Source organism: Crotalus tigris, unplaced genomic scaffold (assembly GCF_016545835.1).
Source record: "Crotalus tigris isolate CLP2741 ecotype Arizona unplaced genomic scaffold, ASM1654583v1 scf7180000022411.5474196:2289641, whole genome shotgun sequence".
Lineage (NCBI taxonomy): Eukaryota > Metazoa > Chordata > Lepidosauria > Squamata > Viperidae > Crotalus > Crotalus tigris.
In genome coordinates, this window is record NW_024099112.1 from 856,409 (window position 1) to 880,553 (window position 24,145).

At 37.3% G+C, this 24,145-nt stretch overlaps 2 protein-coding genes and 1 long non-coding RNA gene across 12 annotated transcripts in view; 1 reads left to right on the plus strand and 2 right to left on the minus strand.

The window, feature by feature from the left end:
• PHF20 (PHD finger protein 20) overlaps positions 1 to 14,079 on the minus strand; it is a 45,647-nt gene extending 31,568 nt beyond the window's left edge. For 3 of the 4 annotated variants that reach the window (XM_039319094.1, XM_039319095.1, XM_039319093.1), the window contains exon 1: positions 13,924 to 14,079. The gene's annotated coding sequence lies outside the window, so the exon portion shown is untranslated. The remainder of the gene's footprint in view (positions 1 to 13,923) is intronic. The other variant, XM_039319096.1, reaches the window with a different exon arrangement.
• LOC120297005 lies at positions 12,736 to 22,640 on the plus strand. Its single transcript, XR_005553653.1, has 4 exons — positions 12,736 to 13,945; positions 19,477 to 19,566; positions 20,018 to 20,163; positions 22,098 to 22,640. It is a non-coding gene; the product is annotated as an uncharacterized LOC120297005 (long non-coding RNA).
• Positions 20,402 to 24,145, minus strand: part of LOC120296999 (rho GTPase-activating protein 39-like) — a 130,753-nt gene continuing 127,009 nt past the window's right edge. For 6 of the 7 annotated variants that reach the window (XM_039319102.1, XM_039319098.1, XM_039319097.1 and 3 more), the window contains exon 10: positions 20,402 to 24,023. In XM_039319102.1, the coding sequence (XP_039175036.1) occupies positions 23,829 to 24,023 (195 nt within the window). In that variant the 3' untranslated portion in view covers positions 20,402 to 23,828. The remainder of the gene's footprint in view (positions 24,024 to 24,145) is intronic. The other variant, XR_005553652.1, reaches the window with a different exon arrangement.

The following is a 24,145-nucleotide window of genomic DNA, read 5'->3' on the forward strand; positions in this document are numbered from 1 at the left end:
TCACATGACCCGGGGGATGCTGCAACAATCATAAGTGTGAAAAATGATCGTAATTCGCTTTTTCAGTACTGCTGTAACTTCAAACAGTCACTAAGCGAATTGTTGTAAGTCGAGGACTACCTATACTTTCCCATTTTTTTCTTCTTTTTTGGGGGTCAAGTTTTTGATACCCCCTGGCCAGCTGGATGGGGGGTTGGGGGTCACCACAACATGAGGAACTGTATTAAAGGGTCGCGGCATTAGGAAAGTTGAGAACCACTGCTCTAGACCTTAAAAGATCAAATGGTGCAGGGAATGGCTTTTTCTTGTGATTCTCTATGGAAGTGAGTTAGGCTTTCAAGAAGGACAAGAAGGATACTGAAGCTTTTGAAATATTACTGTTGCAGAAGATTCCTGAGAATAGCATGAATAGCTAAGAAAATGTACAAATGGATTACAGAACAAATCAATCCACAGTTCTCACTTGTACAAATGACCTATCTCAAATTATCATATACTGAACAATTTGTGAAGACTTAGCTCTCAAGAAGTTTGTAATAGTGAGAAGGGTAGAAGAAGGAAGAAAATGTCCAACAAGGTGGTTGAACTCAGTTATAGCACCAAAGGGTGCATCTGAAGTTGGGGACAGATCATCCTGGAGAAAAACTATCTATATGATCACTAAGAGCTGAAAACAACTGGATGGCATATAATCATAGGCACGATCAAAATGAACAGAAGGCTTTGTTTATTGTTCTAAAATACATGTTCTGCAGTTAAATACAGTATCTTTATATATTATTCTAAATATATATTGCATTTTTTATTTCTACATTGCTAATCCTCAGAAAAAAACTTATTCAATTGCTATTTCAAAATTAGTTTCATTAATATGGAAGCAAGACTGAACTAAATTTTTTTCAAGAGATTATTTTCAGGCTAAAATAATGTACAATTCTACATGTTTTCTTTTTTTTTTATTGAAAATTTTTATTTTTTAAAACATACAATCATTTATAAAAATACAATAAAATTTTAAAATAGAGAACCCCCCCTTACCCTCCCTCCCACCCCCACCCCCCCCTCCCTTCACTTCCCAGAGCAGAATACAGGGTTAAGAAAAAAAAAGAAAAAGAAAATTATAATAATTAAGAAAAAAGAAAAAAAAAGAGAAAGAAAAAAAAATCATAATTAACCTTTAACTCCATAACTTATAAAACAATTCTCTATAATATTTGATATTCATTCATAAAATAAATAAAACTTTTTAATTCCATATTTTTTCTGAATATAATCTATCCACCTTCCCCATACAGTAATATATCTTTCTTGTGTATGATCCTTTAAATAAGCAGAAATTTTTGCCATTTCTGCAAAACTAGATACTTTAAATATCCATTCTTCTAAAGTAGGCAAAGAATCTTTCTTCCAATATAGACCTACTAGTAACCTTGCTGCAGTTAATAAATTCAACATCAAAGTAGTTTCTTTTTCATTTAAGTCAACAAAAATACCAAGTAAAAATAGTTGAGGAGTAAACTTTATCTTCTTTCTAAAAATCTTTTGAATGTTCCACCAAATCATAATCCAAAAAGCCTTTACTTTTTTACAATTCCACCAAATATGAAAGTATGTCGCATCATTATTGCCACATCTCCAACATTTGGGCTGTATGTTGGAATACATACAAGATAATTTTTTAGGATCTAAATGCCATCTATAAAACATTTTATAAAAATTTTCTCTCAAATTTTGAGCTTGTGTAAATTTAACATTTCTTATCCAAATTATCTCCCATAAATCCAATGAGATCGGCTCCTGTATATTCTGAGCCCATTTAATCATACAATCTTTAACCAATTCTGTTTCCGAATCTAACTCTAATAAAACATTATATATTCTTTTTATATGAGCCGGACCTTGGTTTTTAATCTGAATAACCAATTGTCTATCTTCTAGTGTTATTCCCTCTTTCTTGTCTACAGTCCATCTATCCATTATTTGTAAATATTGAAACCATGACTGTAGAATATTTTGCTGCCTTAATACATCTAGGGATTTCAAATGCCAATTCGAACCAGAACAAATTAACAATTCTTTATATGAAATTTTATCAAAATTTGTCCCCTTAGAGGTTCCCTCAATTGCATGTCTGGGAATCCCCCAGATAGGTATTTTATAATTTAATCTATAATAATACTTCTTCCAAACACGAAGTAAGGCATTCCTCAAAATATGTGATTTAAAAGTCCGATCAACTTTCTTATTAAAAATTAAATATGCATGCCAACCATATATTAAATCCCAACCTTCCAAAAAAAGAATATCCATATTTGTTAAATTAAGCCAATCACTTAACCAAGTTAGGGCGGCTGCATCATAATATAATTTCAAATTGGGTGCCTTAAGTCCCCCTCTTTCTCGAGCATCCTGTAATATCTTAAATTTAACCCTTGGTTTCTTCCCGGCCCATATAAAATTATTGATACCCTTTTGCCATTCCTCCAAATTTGCCTCTTTTTTAAGAATAGGTATCATCTGAAACAAAAAAAGAAACTTTGGTAGAACATTCATTTTTACAGCTGAAATTCTCCCCAACAATGACAATTGCAATTTTTTCCAATCTATTAAATCCTTTTGGACTTTTGCCCATAGTGGTTCATAATTGTTCTTGTACAATTTTCCATTTGAAGCAGTTAGATATACTCCCAAGTATTTAACCTTTTTTACCATCTGAAAACCTGTGGCTTTAATCAAACTTTCCCTTTCTTTAACTGACATATTCTTAGATAATATCTTAGTCTTATAATTATTAACTTTAAAACCAGAAACATTCCCATACTGTGTTATAAGTTCTAATAAACCATCAATCGCCTGATTCGGCTGTTCCAAAATTAAAACCAAATCATCCGCAAATGCCCGCAATTTATACTCATTCTTCCTTATCTTTACACCCTTAATTAACTTCGATTCCCGAATCTGAATCAATAAAATTTCCAATGTTAAAACAAATAACAATGGGGATAATGGACATCCTTGTCTTGTCCCTTTTTGAATATTAAAATTCTCAGTCAATCCCCCATTTACAACAATTTGTGCAGATTGCTGCTGATATATAGCTTTAAGTGCATGTAAAAAATTATCCCCAAAATTCATTTTCTCTACCAAAGAAAATAAAAATTGCCAGTCCAATTGATCAAAAGCTTTTTCAGCGTCCAAAAAGATAAAAGCCACAGGAATCTGATTATTCTTATCCAAGTACTCAATTAAGTTAATAATTTGTCTAACATTATGTTTCATATATCTCCCTGTTATAAATCCTGCTTGATCACTATGAATCAAGTCTTTCATAACCTGCATTAATCTATTTGCCAAAATTTTTGTAAAGATCTTATAATCAACATTCAATAATGAAATTGGCCTATAATTCTTAGGCTCTGTAAGATCCTGATCTTCCTTCGGAATCAGTGATATAAAAGCTCTTTTCCAAGAAGGAGGAACTTGCATACCCAACAAAATACTATTAAAGAGTTCCTTTAGTGGCTCTATCATTTCTTCAGATAAAATCTTATAATACCTAGAAGTCAGTCCATCTGTTCCAGGAGACTTTCCAACCTTTAACTGCTTAATAGCTAAGCCAATTTCCTCCACAGTAATTAAACTATCCATCCCATTTTGTTGTTCCTCTGAAAGTCTAGGAAAATGTACTGATTGTAAATATTTATCTATATCCAAACCCCTTATATTATCACTTGAATATAATTTTGTGTAAAAGTCCAAAAAGCTTTTTTTAATCAAATCTTGCTGAAAAACCTCAGTACCTTTATATTTTACTTTCTCTATAATTCTAGCTTTCTGTTTCTTTCGTAACTGATAAGCCAACCACCTCCCAGGCTTATTCGCATTGCAAAAAGTATTATGTCTCATATACGACAGATTGGTAGCCACCTGATCTGCCATCAACATGTTAAATTGTTCCTTAAGCATCTTTATAGATACCTTTAAATTATTATCAGTAGTGTTAAGAACCAACTCTTGTTCTTTTGATCTGATCTCTTCTTCTATTTCTCTACGTCTTTGTGACCCTTTTTCCCTAAAAACTTTATTCAATTGAATCAAAATTCCCCTCATATATGCTTTACTAACGTCCCACACCATAGACATCGATGTTCCCTTATTCATATTTATAGTAAAAAAGTCCTTTAAATGTTCTTTACACTTTTGTATGAACTCCTCCCGATTAAATAAGTTCTCATTCAATCTCTAGGATCTTCTATTCCCGTCTTCCGAATATAACTCCATCCACACCGGACTATGATCTGACAATGTTCTAGGAAAAATTTTCACCTTCCTCACTCTAGGGAGGAAGTCACTAGTAATCAAAAAAAAATCAATCCTTGAAAATGACTGGTGTCTATCAGAATAAAAGGTAAAGTCTCTATCACTTGTATTCCTTTCTCGCCAAATATCAATAAGCTCCAATTCTTCCTTCAAATCAAAGAAAGTCATAGGTAATTTAGTTTGAATAAAAGTTTTAGAGGAACTTCTTTTGTCTATAGTTGGGTCTAAAACCCCATTCCAGTCACCCATCAAAATTACCGATTTATAATCCAACTGAGATATCTTGCCATGCAGCAACTTATAAAATTGTTTCTGTTGTTGATTGGGAGCATATAGTCCAACAATAAGAACCTTTCGGCCTTGTAATAATAATTCCACAAAAAGATATCTTCCTTCAGAATCAGCCTCAATTAGTTTAGCTGAAAAAATTTTCTTCACATAAATTACCACTCCCCCTTTTTTCCCAGGGGCTGGAGCAGTAAAATGTGTGCCCAGACGGGAATTCATCAAGAATTTAGAATCCTTTAAGGTTATATGAGTCTCCTGCAAACATATCAAATCATTATTATGTTGTTTCAAATAATGGAAAATCTTCCTTCGTTTCTGGGGCACGTTTAAGCTATTAACATTCCAGATCAGGAACCTGACCGGCCTGGAGCCTCTGGAGCATGGCCTGCAGATCTGCTGTCGAAGATCTTTTTGGTCTTGCCCTCCCACAGGCTCTGTAACAACCAAACTTTCACCACTCTTCTGCAACTGCTCTTTTTCTTTACGTTTATGGGCAGCTCGTGTCATCCTTTGCTCTTTTATGTCAGAATTCGGTGCAGCTTGTTCCATAACCATCATTGATGAGGCTCCTGCCATAAGAGACTCTTCCGTCATCCTTATTTGTGAGGTGGTGACAATCTTGCTTTTAAGATAGACTGATAAAAATCTCTTGCTTTGGAAACAGTAGTTAATCTGTGACGTATCCCTTCATAATTTACTATTATTCCTCTTGGAATCTCCCATCTGAACTGAATTTGACGATGTTTCAACTCATCAGACAAGAAAGTAAAATCTTTTCTGGCTCTTAAAATTTTTGGAGGTATCTCTTTTAAAATTATCACATCTTGATCAGCAATTTGAAACTTTTGTTTGTAAAAAGCCTGTATAATTTCATTACGGATAGATCTTCTAGAAAAATAAATAACCACATCTCTTGGTAGATTTCTCTGTCTAGCAACCCGTGAATTAACTCTAAAAATTTTTTCTATCTCATTCTCAATTATTTCAGGCCGCCAACCAATATTAGGAGCAATATCTTTCACAATAAGCATCTTTAAGTCTTCCTGAGGGTTCTCCCTCAGGCCTCTGATACGCAATGCGTGTTCCATCTCCCTATATTGTGAAATGATTTGTTCATCCTGTGTAATTTCTATCTTGTTCTCTACCTCCTGCATTCTAAATTCCATCCTTGATGCATTTTCAGTAATCTTTTCCATCTGGTCATCAATCCTTTCTATGTGCAGGGCTAGGCCCTGAAAGGCCAGAAGGATATGGTCTCTTACTTGTTTGTTCTTTTTCTCCAATAATTCTTCTGTATTAGCCCTCTCTGCAATTATAAGATCTTTTACCTCCTCCTTAATATCCAAGGCATGCTGTTTTAAAGCATCTTGTAAATCATTAAGAGAAATTGCAGGAGGAGGAGGAGAAGGTGGAGGTGATTTTGGTTTCTGAGATGCAGGCTGAGGCATTGGAGAAGAAATAGGAACCTTAGGGGCGGGAGGCAGACATTTTGAAGCCATTTTCTTAAGTTCCAAGAAGAAAGATTCTTATTGAAAAAAAAGAGAAAAAGAAAAAAAAGGGCACAGTTCTTTTAAGTATTCTTAGAAAAAAAAATAGAGAAAAAAAAGGAGGAAAGAATAAAAGCCAAATTCTTACTTCTGTATTTAAAGAGTTAATCTGTATCCAGGTTTTACTCTGTAATGCAAATCAGGCAAGAAAGACGATCGCCATTTTAGTTTTCACTTTCCCTTTCTTCTAAAGGGAAAGTGAACAAAAGAAAAGGAAGAGGAAACTTGCTGAAGTTAAAGGCACCATCAAACTTAAGCACAGTCTCTCCTGGTCTGCTCCGTCTGCTTTCAAATACTCACAAGCAGCTGGAAAAAAAAGCAGATGTGGAAGCGGCAACTTGCTTCATCCCAAAAACTTCGGAATGAAGTCTCCCTGGAACGCGGAGTTGCTCAGGCTCCGAGGGAGCTCTACCCTCCGATCCCCAAAATAACAGGAATCCAGGGGAGCTCTTACCTCTACCTGAGAGCTCTCCTCCTCCCTTTTTCCCAGGGAGGAGATTCAAGCCGCGGGACAGCTGATTGTCAAAGTCCCGCGGCTTTTACACGCACCAGGAACGGGCGGCTTTGTAAAACGCCGCCATTCGTCGTCGCTGGAACCACCGGAAGTCCCAATTCTACATGTTTTCCACTGGCAAGATGTTTATATAAAACTAGGTTTCCTGTGCTTTTGTGTAGGTGAGTGAATGACTGACTCCACTACAGGAATAAATATGGTTTACTGTATATTCCGGCGTATAAGATGACTGGGCGTATAAGACGACCCCCGACTTTTGAGAAGATTTTCAGGGTTTAGAAAGTCATCTTATACGCCGGAAAATACGGTACAATATTGAATTTCTGTTTATAGATGAGCACAATAGGAGCTCCATTCCTTTGCTTCTAGAAAGCGAGTGTTGCCCACCACTGCTTCCCTAATGCTTCCTGAACTCAGCTGGTATTTTTTCCCCATATATTTTATTGATTTTTTAAAACATAAATCACTTAATACTTGGTAAACAACGTGTTTGCTGGGTTTACATTTGTAAAGAAAAATCATTAACAATTGGTTTCTATAATCTATAATCCACATAGTACATTTAGTTGATTTCCCCTTTTCCCCAAAATGTCTTCTTTGCAAACCTTGAAATAATATAGTTCTTATTATTTTGATAAAATATATTTAATATTTAAATATTCCATTTAATGTGCCTAGTCATCTAATCCTTTAGGTCTTATTCAAAACATTTTTTTTCTTTTTTATACATTATAATTTTCCTAAATTCAGACACATTTAATTATCTAAAACATTTCCTTCATCTAGGCCATTTCAGCAGTATTATATTACTTATATCAAGAAATAAAATAAAAGGGTGGGAAAGCATACAGTATTATTTAAGGAATTCATCTCTCTTAGAATGACATATGTATTCAGAATCTTTTCTGTTTCTTTAACCATATTCAAACAAATGTTTCTTTTTAAAATATTCTCTTTGGTAGATCCCATCATCTATTTTCTTAATTTTCACTTTGATCTTTTTCCTTTGACCAGTATCTTTCTTAATCAATGTGATTTGCTGAATAAAAAAGTTTTTCCATATATTCATTACTGCTGCTATAGGTATAAGAAGTAAATCGAATGTTTCTTTTTTTGTAGATGTAATGTCCTTAATTTATATAGCTTACTGTTTTCTACTATTTAATTGCTTTTCCTGAAAAAGAATAAAGTGATGGGTGATGTGGAAAAATGGGATTTTTGTATGCTTTGTCCTGTAGTGCAGTGGTTCTCTTGAAAGCCAATAGAAATAGACTCTCTTGAATAGAGTCTAATTCTATTGGCTTTCAAAAGCCAATAGGAATTCTCCAGGCTGTCTCTGCCCTGCTGAGCCCGCCAAAAGTCCCATTCTGCAAACGGTGCTGCACCAGTTGAGTAGTCCTCGACTTACGACCAGTTGAGTAGTCCTCGACTTACAACCGGTTGGGGGGGGGTCGCGGCATTAAAAAGGTTGAGAACCACTGTGTTAGTGCTTATTTCTGTAAAAAAAAATAGGGCTGGCCACTAGGGCAGATTGGTTTTAAATTCAGAGAACAGCTACCCGTATATTCCGGCGTATAAGACGGCTGGATGTATAAGACGACCCCCTACTTTTGAGAAGATTTTCAGGGTTTAGAAAGTCGTCTTATACACCGGAAAATACGGTACTTCTGGTAACAAATTGCATCAAATTGTTAAATATTAAGTGAGCTAACAACTTATGCGTTATTTTAAAATGAGCTTTAGCTTATTTTTTCTCTCTTCAAAATATCCTTGTTAATCTCCTGTACAACCAAGAGATACTTTTTCTTAGGTTAAAATCTATTTTCATTCTTTTCCTCCCTAACTTCTCATTTATCCTGGCAACACTTTTCTGAAAATTGTTTCCATTTTTTCAAACTTCCAAAATTTTGAAAAATGGATTTGAGATAGCAGATATGCATTTTTAATGATACCGCTTAAATTGCCCTGACAGGTAATCCAATAATATATGAATTAGTATGCCCCAAATTTCTCTGAATTTTTAAAATTCAAATAATAATTTTAATTCCCTTATAACTGTAAGATATCAATGTTTCAAATAAAATACATATAAATCTCCATCATGTTTTTGCTTACCGTGTGGTTTGCTAAGCCCTCTTTATTTATTGTCATGTGAAAATTTAAAGGAAATTATTTGCATATAAGTAGTTTTGCTTAATAATCATTTGTTCAGTGATTGAACTTACTTACGACAGTGTTGAATGAGTGATACTTATAACTGGTTGTGTTCCTGCAGTCACAGGATCGCATCCAGACACACAATGATTGGCTCACAACTATGATGTTGCAGCGTTTTGTCATCATGTAATCATAATTTGCAACCTTCACTGCCATCTTCAGGGCAGAGGGATTCACTTAACAATGGCAACCGAAGGTGTTGGAACTGACATAGCTAAATGGCACCGTTGCATGACATCACCATTTTGATAATGTTGTTTAACAAAGGAAATTTAGGTCTCAAGACCACGTTAAGTGAGGATTACCTGTATTATGAAACCAAGTAACAGGCAATGAAACTTGAAGCAGAGGTTTTGGAACAATTATTTTAAATGCAAGTATTTTAGTGGCAACAGTAATTGGTTTAATCATGTGCAGAAGATCATCCTCAATACATTTATTTAGCAGCTCATACCAATCCTTTGTAGGAACTGTTCCTAAATCTTTAAATTAGCTTGACAGATACTTAAGGAATGGTATAAATTTTCCTTACAAAAAATCAACAAATCTATTCAATATTACATAAAATTCTTTAACGATGATGAAAATATCTGTTCAGTTGTGTCAGAGTCTTGGCGATTTCATAGGTCAAATCTCTCTACATTTTCTGATCTTACATTGTTTCTTTGAGATTTTCTATATTATGGCTAACATCAGCTTTGATGCATCGTATTCTTTGGCAGACTGGTTTCCTTTTAGCGCTAACTCTTCCCAACATAAATTGCTTTCTCCAGTGAATTTCCCCGCATGGCCATTAAATAAGAGACAAAACTCTTTAAAGAATCCCATTGTGCATAATATAAAAGAATCAATCCTGGGAGGATTTGTTTGGGATTGGAATTTAAAGGATTTTAGGAAAAATTTGTGACATAAAAGTTGTTTTAAATGTATAAAATCATCAAATATTGTTCTTGAAAATCATCCAAAACTGCATTTCATACCATTAAAATTACATGATATAAATTTTAACTCACAAGATTGGGTTGGTGGGATTATAAGATACTTAGAATCAGTTCTGATAGAAATGCTCATTATCCATTCCTTTTGATCAAAGGTGTTGAAGATATTGGTGAAATCACCCAAAAAATGTTCATAGGACTCCTACCACTGACAATATTTCTTAAGGCACTTGAAGTGTTACAAGTAAGAAATATATTCAAATTCTTATCTCAACAAACGTGAATGCTGAAGTACTTTCTTTGGTCCAGTGTATTTAAAAATTTGGGAAATAGCTTTTAGTTCAAACATTAAAGGCAAGCTTTGAAAAATCCTTCAATTACTGATCAGTTTATTTAAATTTGATTACTATTTTTATCTATAGTAACAATGTTGTTCCAATAGTTTATTTCAGGTTGTATAAATGTACTTGATAAAAATATTGAGAAAGTAAGATGAAATGCAAAGATTTTAAACATATGTATTCATATATATGTTTATTTCCATTTTTAATCTAAGTTTTTTAATTGCTTGCTATTGTTTAATTTGCTTGCTATTGTTTAATTTTTTAAAATATAGAAAATGTATACCCAGAAAGGCATTATTTTGAATGTGGGGTTTCTGGTTGATTTCTCACATTCAACAGTCAAACCAGAAATGTGTATTTTTTAAAAAATAATAGTTTCCCTTATATTCTATACTTAAGGACTTTAGTTTAGACAAGTATATGCCAAACTAAATCCAAAAGTAGATGAAGCTAAGACAAAAGCTAAACTATATTTAAATTACATTTTTATATTTTTTTTATTTATATGACTGCCCATCTCAAATTTATAACTCTGAAAAGTTATCAGTTAAAAACACTGTAACAATAAAAATACACCTACATAAACAGCAGTCAAGATTAAAAACAGAACAAGCATAGTAGTAAGAATTGTATTTGTTTAATGTTGAGAAAATGGAAACATCAAGGGAAGAAAAGGGGATAAATAAAAAAAAAACCCACTGGATTGTGTAGCATTGAATAGATTTATACTGAAGTTAAGATGCAACATTGAGTAACAAATGTACCTGGACATCACATTCGTTTACTAAGCATTTATGATTTGTAATAATAGAAAATCAATAAAATATTTATTAAAAAAAACAGAACAAGCAAAAGAACAACAAAAGTCAATGATGTTCAATAATTTTGCCTTGTCTTAAGAACTGGGAAATAGGCAGGACTAGTTTTCAAAGCCATATGTAGCCTGTGCAGTTCTAACTTAGACCATCAGAGGTCAGTCTACAAACAATCATGACACCTGTACTTATAAGTGGTTGATACACAGCACATCAGGAAGGCAGTAAAAAATTGTACAGTATGGCAAACTGTGCCACAACCATCATCTTGGGCAAGCAGATTACAATAAAGCCACACTTTGAGGAGAATGATTTTTCTAAGTGGCATATGCTGCAGGGAAAATATTATACTTTGGAATGAACCAGCACAGTGATGGCGAACCTTTTAGAGACCTAGTGCCCAAACTGCAACCCAAAACCTACTTATTTATCGCCGGGTGCCAGGTGGGTGTGGCCCACTGGATGGGCGTGGCTGTGGTCATGGCAGATTGGGTGGGTGTGGTCACCTCGATGTTGCTTGTGGGGAAGGATGCCTGTGGGGGCCGGGCAGGCTTGGGGGAGATCCAGGGGGTCTCTGGCAGGTGGGTGGTGGGAGGAGGCTCATCCTAAGGGATGAGGCGAGGCAAGGCGGGGGTACCATTGTTGCAGGGCAAGGCGAGGCAGGGGCCGGGGCGCCTGCTGCCTCACACCATCGGCCCCCATACACAGAGGGGGGCCGATGGTGTCCATCAACAGCGACAGCACATGGGGGCCGACAATGTCGGTCAATAGCCACAGCCTGCCGGCCCGTCAACCAGCACACTATGGGACTCTGCAGCTTGCCACCAGAAGTTCAGAGAAGCCGTCTCTGAGTTGGACAGCCGGCCACAGCTGAGGAGGTGATGCAGTGGGTTGTGCCCAGGAAAAGGAGAGCATGTGAGGCCAGGAGGGATGGGAGGGGGGAGGGAAACCAGCCATGCTGGGATGCATCTGGCCACGTGGGAGCTCGGCAAAGTTAGCAGGCGGCTGGTTGAAGAGGACAGTTGCCATCTCCAGGACATGGTGCGCGTGCCCACAGAGAGGGCTCTGAGTGCCGCCTCTGGCATGCGTGCCATAGGTTTGCCACCACTGAATTAGCAGAACATTTTCAAAAGTTTCATTAATTTCATTCATTATGCTGAATTAGACAAAGTGATGAAGAAACATCATTATAAGAATTTATTATTTAAATAAAATTTTCAGAAAAACAAAGGCAAAATTTCCAAAAATACTGTATTAATATCCATTACCCCCAAATTTGATTTAAAGTATTTCAGACTCCACTGTTGCCATGCCATTACTCTATGTTGAAATATGAAAAGATCTAGTTATAAAGAATCACTCTTAATAAAGACAGAAAAGTAAACATAGTTCAACTATTTTGTTCTACCAACATCCAACAAAAACTTGACAAATGCATTATTCTGATCCCATTTTCCAAAGTGCCTGAAGGCAGGACAAGAAGCAACAAGGAGAGAAGTAACCTAGAACTAAGGAGAAACTTCCTGACAGTTAGAACAATTAACCCTGCCTCCAGAAGGGTGAATGCTCCAACACTGGAAGTTTTTAAGAAGAGACTGGACAACCATTTGTCCGAAATGGTATAGGGATTCCTGCCTGAGCAGGGGGTTGGACTAGATGACCTCCAAGATCCTTTCCAACTATTATTATTATTATTATTATTATTATTATTATGGATCATCGCACAGTCAGCCAGCTGTTCAGACTGGATTTGGTATTTTGTCTATCTGTTGAGTCCTTATCCAGGACCTGGGATAGGCAGATGTGGATGATGATGATGATTAATATGTTTAGTTGATTTCTTTGGCAGACCAATTAAGCCCAATTCAATAAAAAACAAATAAGAACTCTAGGTAAAAGCAGAAAAATAATTTATTCCAGGTTGTTCTCCCATAAAGGTTTTTTTTAAAAAAACCCATAGAATAGCATGCAGACATTCGGTAAATTGAAAAAAAGCTTGCAATATCTATGGTCTATAGTATACAACCATTAAGAGGACTGACCTTTTCAAACAACAAGAACCCTGAGGGTAAGCAATTAGCAAAAAAGTAATGCTATATAACTGCAACATCCCTTATGTCTGTCAAGTTAATAATACGCGCTCCCAAGTCCCAGCGATTCGTCAGCATTATTCATTATTCTAACAATTTCAGAAAAGCGATTTTGAAAACATATCACAGCACAGCGATGACAATTATTGCCACCACTAAAAGGCTATTTTTGAAAAACGTTATCTGGAGGCGGTCCCTGAAATCAGGAGACTGAATGAAAAAGCAACCACGCGCGCCAAGGCTTGTCATGCGTAAGTACAACTTCATGCCGTTTAGAAATCGAAGCGGCTTTGCGGCCCAATTGAAACCAGACATTCAGATGTAAAAGACGAAAGCGGCACCTCCGGCGATCAAGGTCACAAGTACTGGCATCCCAGAAAAACAGCACTTCTTTAGCCAGGAAGAAGCGCGCTCATGCCCTGGCATTCTGCCGCGGACAGGGGGGCGGGCAGCATTACCGGCCTTCGACTCAAGAGAGGAAAAGCGGAAAGCAACACCTACCTCCTCCCAGCAGTGGAGTCAAGAACTCGCGAGGCCTCCCGCTCGTCAAGCCCACGCGGGCGCTACGAGCCGGAGGGGCCGGCACGCCAGGCCCACGGCCAGCCCCCTAAGAAAGCCTTCAGAGAACCCGGGAGCTCAGGAGCCATTCGCCTCCATGGTGCGTCGCTGGGCTCCGCGCTGGGCTCCGCGCTGAGCTAAAATCCCAAACCCCGGGAATCTCCCTCAGACCCCGCCGGTTCCCGCCCCTCTCCGCCTTTGTGAGGCCGTGGCGGGAGCCCTTGGTGTTTCCCGCCGGCTTTTCCCCGGCTGCTTTCTCCTGGGAGTTACCCAAGAAGTGTCGTGTTCTTACCGGGTTCTTCGCACGGAAAAAGGTGAGAGCGTGGAATTGAGTCTTCCCGCTAGGTCCTGTTATCGAACCCAAACAACCGACGACGACGACGCAGCAGTGCCACAAAATGGCCGCCACGGCTGCAGTGCCGCTAGTCCGATCGCCGTGAGGGGAAGGAGGGAGGGCCTTCAGTGGGAGGAGCGGGTGGGGGCGTGGCTTTTGCTCTCGAGCGGGAGCTTGGAGAAGCGCTGTTTGTGAGGCAGCTTTGCTCATAATCTCTCCCGGTCGGAACCTTTGCGTTGGACAAATGAGATTGCCGATCCCGCGCGGTCGCTGTCACCGGATCCCGAGTGTGTTGTAGATGTTTTAGAAACTGAAACCCCCGGCTGTCTAGTCTTTATCGACAAGTATCCCCAACAGCATCACGCTGCTGTTGAGTAGTATACAAAGTACTACGTTATCGGACGGAGCAGAGACCGTTTTCTTCCCAAAATTACGCGCTTTAAGCTTGCAAAGAAAAAAGGATATTGCTGTGTAATATGAAATCACGTGTTCGGAGTGCAGATTTAGCTCTTCGTATCTTTAGCTGCTGCAAAAATCTTCGGTAACCAGGTTCAGAATGACTTCGACCTGAGACGTTATAGTCTTATCACTGGAGGAAATCCTGGGCTGCAAATTAACCCCACGCATGGCAGCTTCATAGAACCACGTTTATCCCCATAGCAAAAGATCGTCAAGAGATCAGTGGGTGGATTAAGCCTTACATATACTCCCGTATATTTCATTAAAATCGAAAGCTCACAAACTAGAAGAAATCCGAAATACTGGAAAATTCTTTCGATACTCTTGATTATGCTCGATATAACACAATCACGAACTAATCAACATACTTACTGAAGACATTGCTGCTATTCGTCACGTGGGAAGCTCGACGCAGCTGCCCCTCCCACTATAATTAATAGTTAATGTAACTAGGTATTCCCATAAGGTCGCCCACTTATTACATTTATTCTTGCTCAGAAATCTGCAAGGATTTAAAAACAGGGTATTAAACGACAATTTTGAGATACATACTTCTTTGAAATTTGCCTTACACAGACTTTTTAAAGAATACAATTTTACATACCTAGCCTACTAACCAGAAAAATCCCAAATCATACATTAATCAAAGCTGGTATCAAAATCTGAAGCCGAAGATCTTGTCTTTTAAGTCCTGGATCAGTTCCAGGAGGCTCTAAGGAGCCTGGTGGGGCAAAAGCTCAGAATAAACCCTTCCAAGCTGGAACTGCTTGTCAGTAAACATCTGAGAAGTCCTGTATTGTATTTACTGTAGTCCTGTCATACACCCCTGAAAAAGTTGGTTTGTGACTTGGGGTCCTCCTGGATTGTCAGCTTCTATTAAAACAGAAGGAAGGCATAGCCAGGGGGCTGTCTGTCCAGCTTTGATTAGTTACCACTCTACCTTGATCAGAATGTACTGGCATTCATAAATCATCATCATAAAGCGATTAGATGATCTGTGTGTGTGGGGGGGTGCCTTTGAAGATGACCTGGAAATTCCAATTGGTACGGAAAGCAGTGTCATAATTGCTGATAGAGCTAAACCCTACCCAGTTTTGGAGTTGCTGAATTGATTCCAGCAAGCTTCCAGGACCAATTCAAAGTTGTAGTCATTACTTTTAAAACCATTCAGAATACAAGACTGACCATTAATCTGTGGAAAGTCTGACTCCTTGGAAGGTTTGTGAGGCATAGACCAAAGCAACAGATATTCTCAGGAATTATTTCCATTATGAAATACGTACTACCCCAGTATGGGTGGCCCAATAGTCCTTGCCTTAAAAGAAGAAATTTACAGTAAAGTACTGTCCCAGTTAGCTGTTGGCTCATTATTCTCTTTGAGTGGCCATCATAGTGAGTTGTTATAATTTTAATTGTATTTTATTCTAAGCTGTTGTACTCTGCCAAGAGTCTGTATAAATCAGGGCTTTTCAACCTTTTCACCCATTGTACCACTTTTAGGATATGGCAATATCCGAGTACCACCAGTTGCCTAGCAAGGTGTCAAAAACTTCCTCCTGTCCAAGGTTGCCATTGTTGTGAACATTTATGTTGAGGATTGGCAATGGGGGGGTGGGTTGGGAGGTGTTTGGTTTTTATTATCCCCGTCTGCTGGTGGTTGCAGCAGGTTTTGGTCACTTCACATGACCCTGGGACACTGTGACCGTCATAAATATGAATCAGTTGCCAAGCATCTGAATGTAAATCACAAGACCCTGGAGATGCTGCAACATTCCAGCTGATCGGTGCTTCTTCTGGGCTCAGCAGAAGCACCAGGATCAGTGCTGTTTTTCAGCTGATTGGTGCTTCTTCAGGGCTCAGCAGCGCCGAGCTCCAGCTGGAGCCTGGCACTGATCCTGGCACTTCCACTGAGCCCTGACAGTCCCGAAGAAGCGCCAATCAGCTGGAAAGCGGCACTGATCCTGGCGCTTCCGCTGAGCCCTGCAGCTCCAGCCATTTCTCACTCAGGCTTGTGCGGTGCTGCCACCGGTTCAGCTCATTCCCCTCCCCAGCTACCACTTTTTTAGGATGGTCGCGTACCACCTACCAGGTGCCAATGTACCAGAGGTGTTACCCGTACCACTGGTTGAAAAGCCCTGGTATAGATAGTCTGTATAGATTAGGGTATTTTATAATTACTGTATTAAAGGATATGATGATGCCGATGTTCTGATCTGCAACTTTTGGAATTGCTTCCCTTCTAAATGCGAGGACACATTTAAATCTTTCAGGGATGTCACGTGGCCTTGGGACTTCAAGTTATGCATCTCTTTTTTTTATTGAAAAGTTTTATACAATGCATCTCTTGAGTTAATTTGATATGCTTAACACAATAAATGTTTGTGCTACATTATGTGATTAAGGTTAGATATCACCATTATAACTCTTTCCACCCACACCTACTAGCATATGATCTTGTCAATTAAATTTGGAGTCTTACCAGTTGCTATGTCATGCAAATTTGTAACACTATTGTTTTGCAGATAATAGAATTTGAAATCATAACTAAGACATAGTATTGAATAGCTAATTTATACTACAATTACATTACTTCCATTATACAGCCTAATAATGGAAACAGACTATTGTAACCCATGCAATTTTCTTGGCAAGGCTTTTCAGAAGTGGCTTTCCATTGCCTCCTTCCTAGAGCTGAGAGTGACCCAACATCACTCAACTGGTTTTGTGCCTAAGGCAGGATTAGAACTCAGTCTCCAATTTCTATTCTGGCAGCTTAACCACTACATCAAACTGTCTATCCTATACACTTGTCATATGTACTTGACCATTATGTTTTCTAATAAGCCACAGTTAAGCAAAACCATGGCATACTGTGCTGCATGTATATTGTTGTTTAATATCTGTCATTTCACAGCATATCATAAAATAATTAGCAAATTTTAAAGGGGAATGAAGAAAAATCCTTTGATTGTTATAAGTAATCCTCAACTTACAACCACAATTGGGACCAGAAAATTTATTAAGCAGTGCAGTTATTAACTGAGACATCATGTAACCACACCTGATTTTAATTTTTTGCTGGGGTTATTAAGCAAATCACTGCTGTCATTGAGTAAGACAGCACACAACGACTTGAGACCTTCCCTGTTGGCTTCCCCATTGACTTTGCTTGGTTACAGCCAGCTGGAAAGGTTGCAAATGGTGATCATGTGGCCCCAGAATGCTGCAAGCATCATAAATGCAAACTGGTTGCCAACCATTTATATCATGGGTGTCAAACTCGCCACATCAAGTGACGTGTTGCAATGTATTGCAAATTTTTGCATTGTTGGCAATGGGGTGGGCGCAGTTTCAGTATGATGAAACCGGTCCGCAGCCGGCAGTTTGACACCCCTGATCTAGATTGTAATAGTGTGACCACGGGACACTTTGACAATTGTAAGTACAAGGACCTGTTGTAAGACATTTTTTCAGCACCATTGTAACTTCAAACAGTAATTAAATAAATGGTTCTAAGTTGATACTACCTGTATTGAAGGATGTCATATTTATGACAGGATGTCAAAAATGCCAAATATACATATAATTCAGGGCTAGTGAGATTTTTCTTTTTTTTAAAGGATGGCACTATAAGCTTTAATCGTAATTTCAATCTGTCTCAAACAGATTTGTCCCTTGGGTGGCATAGAACAAAAATTGCAGTATGAGAATATTTATATAATTAATGCTTCAATTCAATAATCAGGCATGCCATGTAACAATATTAGCGACACTAAATAAAATGTCAATACAATAGAAGCCATACTAAGTGAAATCCTTTGTTAAAGGATCTATCTAGGTAATGCAAATATAAAATGTAAATAGTTTTGCATTGTAGATTTAATTGACTACTTTTCATCAAAATTATAGTAGACTTTTGAAATTTTCTTCATCAATGGAATTTCTAGTCTGCATGAAATTGGTTTTTGCATTGGGAAAATATAATTTCAGCAATTAAGGAAAAAAAGCTTTATCAAGTAACACATTAATTCATTTATACTTGTAACAAAGTAGTTTAGTGGATTCGATTTTGATTGGTAACAAAATGACTACATCAAAATGGGGAACTCTGAATTATGAAAATATGAACAAAATATGAAAGATTATTGTCAGGGTCCACTTCAAAACCTCATCCTAAGAAAGCAGAACTCATGGAAGCAGTTTCTTCCAAAAGGAACTTTTATTAGGAGAAGCTGACAGCAGGCATAATAGACTGGATCTGAGAGTTTCCCGCTCAGATCAATAGGTTAAAAGTGTCCCAAGCAAAATCCCACTGCATAGTTCATCTGGTCAGTTCAAATGGGCCAATCTCCAGGTGTTAAGTCCATTTTGGGAAAGAGTAGATAACGCCATGCTTTCTCAGGGTTGCAGTGATGTTATGTCGGCTCTTCACACCTTCACTTCCGAGCATAAAGATAAACCATTTGCCCGAGGCACATTCCTTTCTCCTCCTCCCTTCTCTAGCTGACTTCAAGGGGAGAGATAGTTCACAGAGGAAGTATGCAGAAATAGCAAAATGTTACAATGTAGCGACAGGAAAATAAAGCAATAGCCTGCAGTGCTTCCCCCCCTTTCCTCCAGAAGCATGGCAGAACCCAGAAGTATAGAGAGAACAGAGTTTGAGTTTAAAGCAAGAAATGGGTCCCCTTGGGTTCTGACAATTATACAATCTCTAATTTTTGGCTATTAAAATTTCCTTCACATCAGATATGCGCACTCCTTTGAATAAAAGCTCGTGGTGTACTCTCTTTTTGTAACAATTGTATTGAAACATGGAATCCTGATATTATCTGTAATGGAGCTAAATATCAAGGAAGTGGAGAGGGACATTATCTGTGAATGATAACTTGTTCTGTTTTCTTCCTTTCACATTCTCACACCAGCCTTAGTGATTTCCAGGATAGATTATTACAAGGTATTTTGTATGGATCTGTCTCTGGAAAACAAGAATCCCAACTAGTGGCGAGATTTGATTTTATGACTGCATTTTCTTTTGCTTTATCTTTCTAATAGGGATGAAATTGACGTATCCAAACCTGTACAAGTATCCTCGACTTAGAACCACAATTGAGCCCAACATTTCTGTTGCTAAGAGACAGTTAAGTGAGTTTTGCCCCATTTTATGACCTTTCTTGCCACAATTGTTAAGTGAATCACCACAGTTGTTAAGTTAGTAACATAGTTGTTAAGTGAATTTGGCTTCCCCGACTTTGCTTGTCAGAAGGTGGCAAACAGTAATCACATACCTCAGGATGCAGCAACCATCATACATATGAGTCAGTTGCCCAGTGTCTGGATTTTGATCACATGACCATGGTCATAAGTCACTTTTTTCAGTGCTACTGTAACTTCAAATGGTCACTAAATGAACTGTTGTAAATCGAGGACTCCATGGACTGCCAGAGATTTTGTCATTTATACTTGGATCACATTCTTGTTGGTTGATTACAGATAAGCTACTGGATCAGTTTCAGTGATATATATTTAAGTAAAAATTAGTATAAACATGATTGAAAGCAAAAAATAACAGTTCTATATATTTCTATTCTATAAGGATTACTTTGCATATGGCAGCAAATGAGCTCCTATTATGAGTCGAAACAAATGAATACAGCACTAAAAAGAACCTGAAAATACTTTTAATAATCATGGTAAAATGTTCAGATGACTGACCTGATACACTTGGATCCAACCTTACAGGTAAGATTATACTAATCCAAAATAATACGAATACTGGTCTAGTCATAGCGTAGTGAGCTTAACTTTATCTGATTTTGTGCCCTTCAGAAGCGTAGGATGATAACGTACAGATTTTCAAACTATTATGGCCAAGGCAGATTGGGAATACTAAGAGTTGTAGTTCAACATTATCTAAAAGGGTATCCGTTTGGGGAAAATGGATCTATAGCTACAAATAAATGAACACGTTTTCAAAATACCAGGTGTAATGACTCAAATGTTTATTCTTTAACAACAACAGACATACATTTTGCAGATTCACATTTATAAGTATGTTGGGAAAATCCAGTGTAATTTTTAACCTATTTTGCTGCCCAGAAGGGGTGGAGCAAAACATTATTATAGAATAGTCAGTTTATGTTTGGATTATAGTGTAGTGCTGAGGAGAAAGGATTGTAACAATTACTCATAATATTTTAGTTGTCAACAGTGTTTAAACCTGGAATCACGTGCATCACAGAACATCTTAACACAATAAATACAAAATTTAAAAAAGTAAGGTAGGTATACGATACCTTGCATATTGGTTAATATTTCCCAATGTACAAAGATGCATTATAGAAAACGTACAGCACAAACAGAACCAGTCTAAGGAAATTCAGAGTCTCCTACATAGTCATAGAAATAGATTCAAGAAATTCTTGTTTTGGCAAGTCTGAGAAATATGAAAATTATGATGGATTACATCTGTTATGTGTGAATGTATTTCTCCTCAAACAGCAATCACTTCTATTCTTCTCCTTGTCCTATGGAACAGATCTGGAGGACACCCAGAAGATGCAAAAATAATTCTGAATTTGATCTGTCAGTAGTGTACAGTAGTGAAAGGATTATTAGATACAACCCAATATTTAACAGTCACATGCATGTTTACTCAGAAATCAATTCCACTGAGTTTAATGGGGCTTTCTCCAAATACAAATGAATAGGAGTCTAATCCTTATTACTTAGAATTAAGACCCCATTTCAGATTTTATCAAGAGTACTGGCCAAATTTTGGTAGAGAAGCCTATTTGAATAGCACTTAACTCCTCAGAAATCTCAGGCTAATCGACTACATCAAATGAAACTTTCAGTGAGATAAGAAGATGTATCATAATCAATGCCTGGATTTTGGGTTTAGGTTCAAAGTATCAATTATGTACAGATACATGGGCATCACTTATGTCTGCCTGATAATATAGTTGAAATAGATATGTGACATTTTGCCATACTCCAGTTTCTCCCCTCCCAAACAGAAATGTGACAATTCAACTCTCAGAAGTTTCAGTCACAGTTGTACTATTTAGATAATTCTGCGAAATAAAATCTACCTATTTGGAGGAAACTGGAGTGAGAAATGCTGCATTACTTTTTCTGTAAGAGTCCGCAAATAGTATACCCTTTACCCTAGGATAATCCACACACTGCTGCATAGATGTATATATACTCATAACAGACTCTCAGAAGATGGCTTTATTTGGAATATAAAAATTAATATTTCCAGATACTTTGAATTGTCCCCTGAAAAGAAGCCAAATTTCAAAAAACACTATGAGATGAAGAGTGAACAAATACTTAGGCATTACAACATAGATCATCTTAAAGGAACTAATTTTACAGCAGAACTTACTCAAACAGGAAATAGTAGTAAATGTTAATTCCATTAATAACATGTGAGAACCTTGTAACAAGTATCATAATTTATGGCAATAGAAGGAAAATATATATTTCTTTACCCAGTTAGATCATACTAACAGTGACTTGGAAATACTAATACGTCTAGGACAAATCCCATTCTTACTGGCACAGGAATTGCTCTTAGCACCAACTTGTAAAAATTAACAAAGTTGATTTTTGTTTTTCCATAACATTATTTCCTTGACCATTCCCACTTTCTTTCCAAAAAATTCAAGTCTGTTATTCTGTCCAGAAGATTGATGAAAGAATTACGCTCACTTCCAAAATGACATAAAGGAACACTGAAGGCTTTGGATTCTGGGATGTGTTTGCAGTATAAGAACAAAACAAAGAAGCAGAACTGAAGCACCAGTCCTCCTCCTATTCATCATGTGTTCCAGGGACTGAAAGAACAAAGAGAACAGCAGTCTTTCTGAGATGTTTAGGCAAGAATAGAATGAAATCCAGAGTAAGACAGCGTTATACCATTTAATTGTTATAATGCATGATGTGAGAAATTTGTATTTGGAGCTCTCAATTTTTTTTATTTAATATGCAGTTGTGGGAGGTAGTAGGGATTAGATTTTGACTGGAGAACTGGGTAACATATATTTTCCTCTTATGTACTGTAGTCTCAACTCAAATTATATTTTTGAAATTGCTACTGGTCAGAGAGAAAACAAAACAGATATAATTTGGCTTTCCCTTTTTCATTCTGCATCTAACAGCACACTGGGGATATTTAGAAAGTGATAAAGGGAAGAACAGCTAATTTTCTCCAATCCTGCACTTTTTATTCACTTAAATCTCTCCACCTTACAGCTTCCTTTAATCCAATGTTTTAAAAGATAATTGATGCTTCTAGTTGTCTGTTTAGATTAGGCTGAATGGGAAATAGAACACAAAATCTTGACATTGACAGGAACCTTTAAGTAGTTATTCATGTTTCCTCTAAAAGGCTTTATAGCATCTCAGTACCTGATTTTAGTTTATGCTGAAGAGGCCATAATCACTGCACCTTATCCTACTGGATAAATCTCTATTCTGGAGAAATCCCAACCACAAGTTACTTTGATTGCGGTGATTCTGAATTAAAGAAATTCAAGGATTTCTTGAGTTTGAATCATCTAATCCAAACAATATAGGAGTAAACTTAAGCTAAAAGTGACTTAACGATTTAAACAGTCTCTTCCCAAATCACTATAGGCAAAACAAGGGAAATATACAGTTTCACTTTCTTGCTGTTTTGTTATGTACCAAAATTCAATTCAAGATTTCATTTCTGCACAGTATTGATGCTTGGAATTTTAGTAGTAGATATCCTCAGGCATAGCAAGAGTCATCCTTTTTCACAAGCTACAACTTATGTACTGCTTCAAAACTTCTTTTTTGCAAGAGAATTGTCCTTGAAAAGCAGAAAACATACTAGAGAAGCTGTTGAGAAGAAAGCAGTCAGCGATCTGAATGGCAGAACCAAGCAGAATATGTACTTTAGCAGCCTGAAGTAACAATCTTACCTGAGACATGAGACATGTCTAGTGAAGTATTGAATCTTCAGGTGACAGAAGTAAACCCAGTATCTGCAAACAATTTGCTTCCAACAGACAATTCCACTTTTAATTTCATTAAGATTCCTCAGTGAAGTGCAAGCAATATAACATTTGGGCTTTGCATACACAGACAGAGCTGCTGGAAACAACTAATGCAGGTCTTAGGATTGGCCCAGAGCATGATCTAACATTATTGCTCTCTGGTTTCTCAAAACTCTTTCTAGTATGGTCTCTGATTTGAATCATTTGGGGATTGTTGAAGATTCATCAAACTTACTATCAGCATAAGTAAATAAAAGCATCACAAAGCACTGTAGAATCATGGAAACTCTAGAGGAAACAATGTGAGGCTCCAAAAAAGAAATGCTGGAGCCAACTAATTGCTCTTTTTGCACTGTCTTGCCAGAAACTAATCCTTCACATAACTCCTTTGATAAAACTGGTGTCCAAGTGCACAATCAGCATGCGCAGGAAAGACATCTCTTTGCGGGTATTTTCAAAGATGATTCTGGGGTCATCAGACTGGCATCGTAGACAATTTGGAGCCATCACCATAGCCAAGTTGTTTACATCCATCTTGGTTTTCCCTACATTGATTGGCTGGGCAAAAATCTGCAAAATAAATGAAACACAGCTCAAATAAAGAAGAAAAATAAAAGGTCTGATCACAGGCAAGGTGACTTAGCTTCTCTAGCTCCTCAAAGGAAAACGTTCAGAGAGACAATGGAATCACT